The 5,000-nt window shown below is 43.3% G+C and overlaps 1 protein-coding gene across 4 annotated transcripts in view; it reads left to right on the top strand.

The window, feature by feature from the left end:
- LOC306922269 (phospholipid-transporting ATPase ABCA1-like) overlaps positions 1 to 5,000 on the top strand; it is a 61,886-nt gene that overhangs the window by 21,968 nt on the left and 34,918 nt on the right. For all 4 annotated transcript variants that reach the window (XM_079499730.1, XM_079499728.1, XM_079499729.1 and 1 more), the window contains exon 8: positions 1,242 to 1,331. In XM_079499730.1, the coding sequence (XP_079355856.1) occupies positions 1,242 to 1,331 (90 nt within the window). The remainder of the gene's footprint in view (positions 1 to 1,241; positions 1,332 to 5,000) is intronic.

The following is a 5,000-nucleotide window of genomic DNA, read 5'->3' as shown; positions in this document are numbered from 1 at the left end:
AGTCCTCAGTGTTTGCTAACCAAATGCTGTTATGTGCTGCTATTGACAAGAACAAGTTTGCACACTATCATTAAAAAATATGGGTGAACCGACCAGCGACCTTTTGACTGGTTGCCACTTGGGACTCAGCGCGAAACCTCACCGCCTCCTGTCACAAAGAATTGCTGCTCGCCATAGATCAACACATGAGAGAGAGAGAGATAGAGAGAGAGAGAGTGAGAGAGTGAGAGAGAGAGAGAGAGAGAGAGAGAGAGAGAGAGAGAGAGAGAGACATAAAGCATGTCGTGAACTATTCCTGTGCTGCCCTTCAGTGACACCTGCACTGTGTTGAGACTCACACATTCCAGCAGCTGTCGGGCAGAAACCTCTTATCTCCAAATTCTTCTAACGTTTTGATGTGTTTTGGGGAACGGAACGCTCTGCTTGATCACACTACAATGTCACACAACAGCCTTGTAGATCTGCGACTTTTGCTGCTTTTGAATTTGAATCCTGAAATGTCACAGTTTTGGACATGCAAGGTTTCCACCCGACATAGACGTTATGCTATGTGATAGACAGCAACACACACGCGCACACATACATCAAACACACATGTCGGGTCAAACCCGTGTGTGACCTGCATGTTGGTCTTTCTAGCTGGTCTTTCTTGTTCATTGTTAGCACAGCAATAATAACCCATTCCTTGCTGTACGTTTGAACCCCTCACCACAAGAAATCTAAACAGCATATTGATTTAGAAAATCGATCATGGGCTCAAAAGCTTCTGCGAAAAACCAACCCCACAGTGTACTCGGCTGTGCTACTGGACTTGCATCATTAGAAACGTGAATAGAGGCCTAATCGAGGTCAGTGTAGCAGAAAATCTGACAAATCGCAATTTGCATTAGTTGACCAATCAGAAATCTTTATTCGATAAAGAGTTGTAATTAATCCATAATAAAATGGTTTTAACTCACTTGTTGGCATTGTCTACCAAAGTACAGAACAGCATATTCCCATTTAAGACACACACATGTACGCCCACGCCGCACATACAGTAATATAGTTTAGATTTAAATTAAACGTCAACAAGATCCCAGCAATGATAGCGAAACACTTAACAAACATACAGTAAACATGCAGTAATGGGATGTGTTGTCTTTTTGTGTGATGTGATTGTTGGTAACAAACAGGATCTCTCTAATGTACCAGTCATCAGACAATCATACTGTACTGTTTATCTCACTTTCTCTCTACAGAAGGAAGTGAAGTCAGACCCCAAAGTCGTTCAAGACGTCTCCGTCGCAACGGACAGCCTTCTGGAAAGCCTGGGGGCACTGGGTGTGGAGGTAGGCACGCACACACACACACACACACACAAAGACACGCACGCACGCACGCACACACGCACGCACGCACGCACGCACGCACGCACGCACACACGCACGCACACACACAAGTACAGTACAGTACAGTACAGTACAGTACAGTACAGTACAGTACATGGAGATAAATCATGCTAATGATTGCTAAGAAAGTACACTTTTCGGTGGTAATGTTTGTAATGTATTTCATGTTCCATCGATTTGACATTTGTGTCTGTTTACACAAGAGCCTGTACATGTGTATGACCTTTGTTTAACGTGCACGTGCCTTCTAAGAAAAGTCAATCCATGTTAGGGTAATAGGGCCATATGACCAAGTGACAGCGACTGGCGAGGCTCACATGAGCAAGTGACTGGTGGTATAGTGGAAATTAACTAAGCACATTTATTCAAGTAGCCTACTGTACTCGATATACAATTATGAGGTACTTTTACTTTACTTGAAAATGTTTTAGATTTTTACTTTATACTTCTACTGGTGGCAAATGGTGGTAGGTATAGTCTCGCGAGCCAGACTGTTACTTCCCACCATTTTCAAATGCTCCTGTCATAGAGCGCAAATGATGATGAGAATTATGAAAGCCTATATTGCTTGCTGCTTGGCAGAAATAGAAATTAAAACATAAAATGTAAAGATATTTTAAAATATATTTTCGTAAACTGAAATGACAGCGTCCTTTCTGCCTGGACTTTTTTGGGAGGTGTAGTTTCAGACTTAGCATTCTGAGATTGTGGAATAGTTAATTGTCTGGCTATATGAGACACTAGATCACTGTTTCCCAACCAGTGGGTCGGGACCAATATAAGGGCCGTGGACACATTTTTATGGGTCGCAAATAACTATCCCTTTATGTTTTGTTTACTACATTTAGTTTTGTAGTTCACAAGTTAAATTCATTCAATATTTTTAAAAAGTAGTGAAAATGCTAGTAGTGAAGAGCATCTATTTTCACTTCGGGTCCCGGGGAGGCAGTAGATGGTAGTAGACAGACCTGCGATCAGAGCTTCATGGTGCGATATCGATCCAGCGGGGCACTCGCACACGTGCGCACACATGTGCACGCACGCACACACGTGAGGTCATATGCACTGCGGAGAGCCAGCAGCTATTGATTGGCAGTGACTTGAAATAGGGTCACAGCAATCAATGCTCTATAAAGGATGTCATGAAAAAAGGTGGCAGCCTCATGCACTCACGTGTCCGGGAGCGCATGCATGTGCTGCATGCGTGTGTACGCATGCACGCACGTCGCGCGCGCGGCGCGTGCACAACACACACACACACACACACACACACACACATACACACACACACACACACACACACACACACACACACACACACACACACACACACACACACACACACACACAAAGATACATACTTGTACACAATGTATGTATTACTTACTACGCCTTATTTGTCTTATATCTTATATACAATTGAAAAGGTGTCCCCAAAAGGTGTCCCCAGGACAGGAACAAAAGGCACCAGCTACTACGTCACTGACACGCTGCAACACGCTGCAACACACACTGCAACAACACACTAACACGTCACAGACTTACCCTCCGCGTCGTTGGTTCCCTATCTCCTCATGTCGCGCCGCACGGCCACACTCCACATCACGCGCGTACAAATTGTCATTGCACTGCCACTACAGCCGGCTCCCGTCCACACTCGCAAACAATATCAATATAAATAATAAACACAAACACGCCACAAGCACCGACACCCCCGCCTAATTTGTTGCCACGTCTATGAAAACAAGCCCAGAAAAAATGCCATTCAACACGCTACTTACAACTCGCTTACAATTCGCGGACCTGGCAACACTGCATCCCGTGATTCCACTCTTTTCATTGGCTGCGCCGCCAACATTGTCAAACATTGTTGCCACGTCTATATAAACAAGGCCGCAAAAGCTGACTTCCTACAGCCTACAGCCTATACTTTCACACACTACCACTCGCTTACAATACGTGGACCTGGCAACACTACATCAGCCCTTCCCAATGGCTCAAAACCCCACCACGTGACCCACGTGTGTTTCGTGATACCTTTCACACTTCCGGAAACAATACCGGAAGTTACACGGTACACACACACACACGCACACACACACACACACACACACACGCACACACGCACACACGTGCGTGCGCGCGCACACACACACACACACACACACACACACACACACACAGTGTACAGCCTGCCGGAAACCAAAAGTAGAAGAAGACGAAGAACAACAACACAGGTTCTACACTGATTCTAACTTGGATGGACAGCGCCGCGATTACATACACAGTTACACTCATGCAAACACGCCCGCGTCGACCCCTGGCGTGGTACAATCGGAACGAACCGACGCGCATCTATATGGATAACAACAACAACGCGCTGCAACACAACACGTAAGTCACGTATGTAACTATGGTTCTATGAATCCTGGATGACTGCTTAACACTGGATGATTGGCGTCCAGTGTTAAGCACTCACTCTGGCAGTCAGTAAGGCTGAAATAGAACAGCTGTGTACAACGCAGTGTCACTGCAGACACGTGTGTGTGTGTGGTGTGTGCGTGCGTGCGTGCGCGCGGGGGGGGAATTTGGATCGCCTCGCGATGCAGCTGAAATGGCACACACACACACGCCACAAAACGCTAATAATAATAATAATAATACACAATTACAACACTACACTAATCATAACAACAGTACAGCACAGTACAGTACACATGAGTACAGTACAGAAAGAAAGCTCACATCAGAATATTAATCCATGTAATCATAATCATAATAATAAAACATAATAACACAATACTAATAACTATAATATCAACACAACAGTACAGAGAACAGTACAGTACATCACAATATTAATCCATGTAATAATAATAATAACAATAAATAAGCACACAACACTAATAACAGTACAGAGAACAGTACAGTACACATGAGTACAGTACAGTACAGTATACTGTTCCTGCGCCTTGCCATGCTCTCTTTCAATCATAATAATAATAATAAATCACAACACTACACTAATAACAACAACAATATCAACAATACAGCGAACACTACAGTACACATGAGTACAGTACAGTACAGAAAGAAAGCTCACATCAGAATATTAATCCATGTAATAATAATAATAATAATAATAATAAATAATAACACAACACTACTAACTATAACATCAACAGTACAGACAACAGTACAGTACAGTACATCAGAATATTAATCCATGTAATAATAATAATAATAAAAAAACACTAATACAACAGTACAGAGAACAGTACAGTACAGTACACATGACTACAGTACAGTACAAACACTTACAGTACAGTACAGTACAGTATACTGTTCCTGCGCCTTGCCATGCTCGCTTTCATACGCACATACACAAAACCAAACAGGGCCACTCAGCCAGCTTGGCAACTTTGCGCTTTCCAAGCAAATGCATAAATGAAAACATCATGGGTTGCCATTGCCTTCTTCCCATTTGCGACGCATCGCGTTAGGATGAGCGGGCCGAAGGCCCGCGAAATTCTAGTGACTTACAACAAACATCTTTCTAATGATTTCAAAAACAAATATCATTATGTAAAGGTTTAAAAACACGAAACA

Source organism: Electrona antarctica (genome assembly GCF_951216825.1).
Source record: "Electrona antarctica genome assembly, chromosome: 4".
Taxonomy (NCBI): Eukaryota; Metazoa; Chordata; class Actinopteri; order Myctophiformes; family Myctophidae; genus Electrona; species Electrona antarctica.
This window is presented reverse-complemented; position numbering and strand designations above follow the sequence as displayed.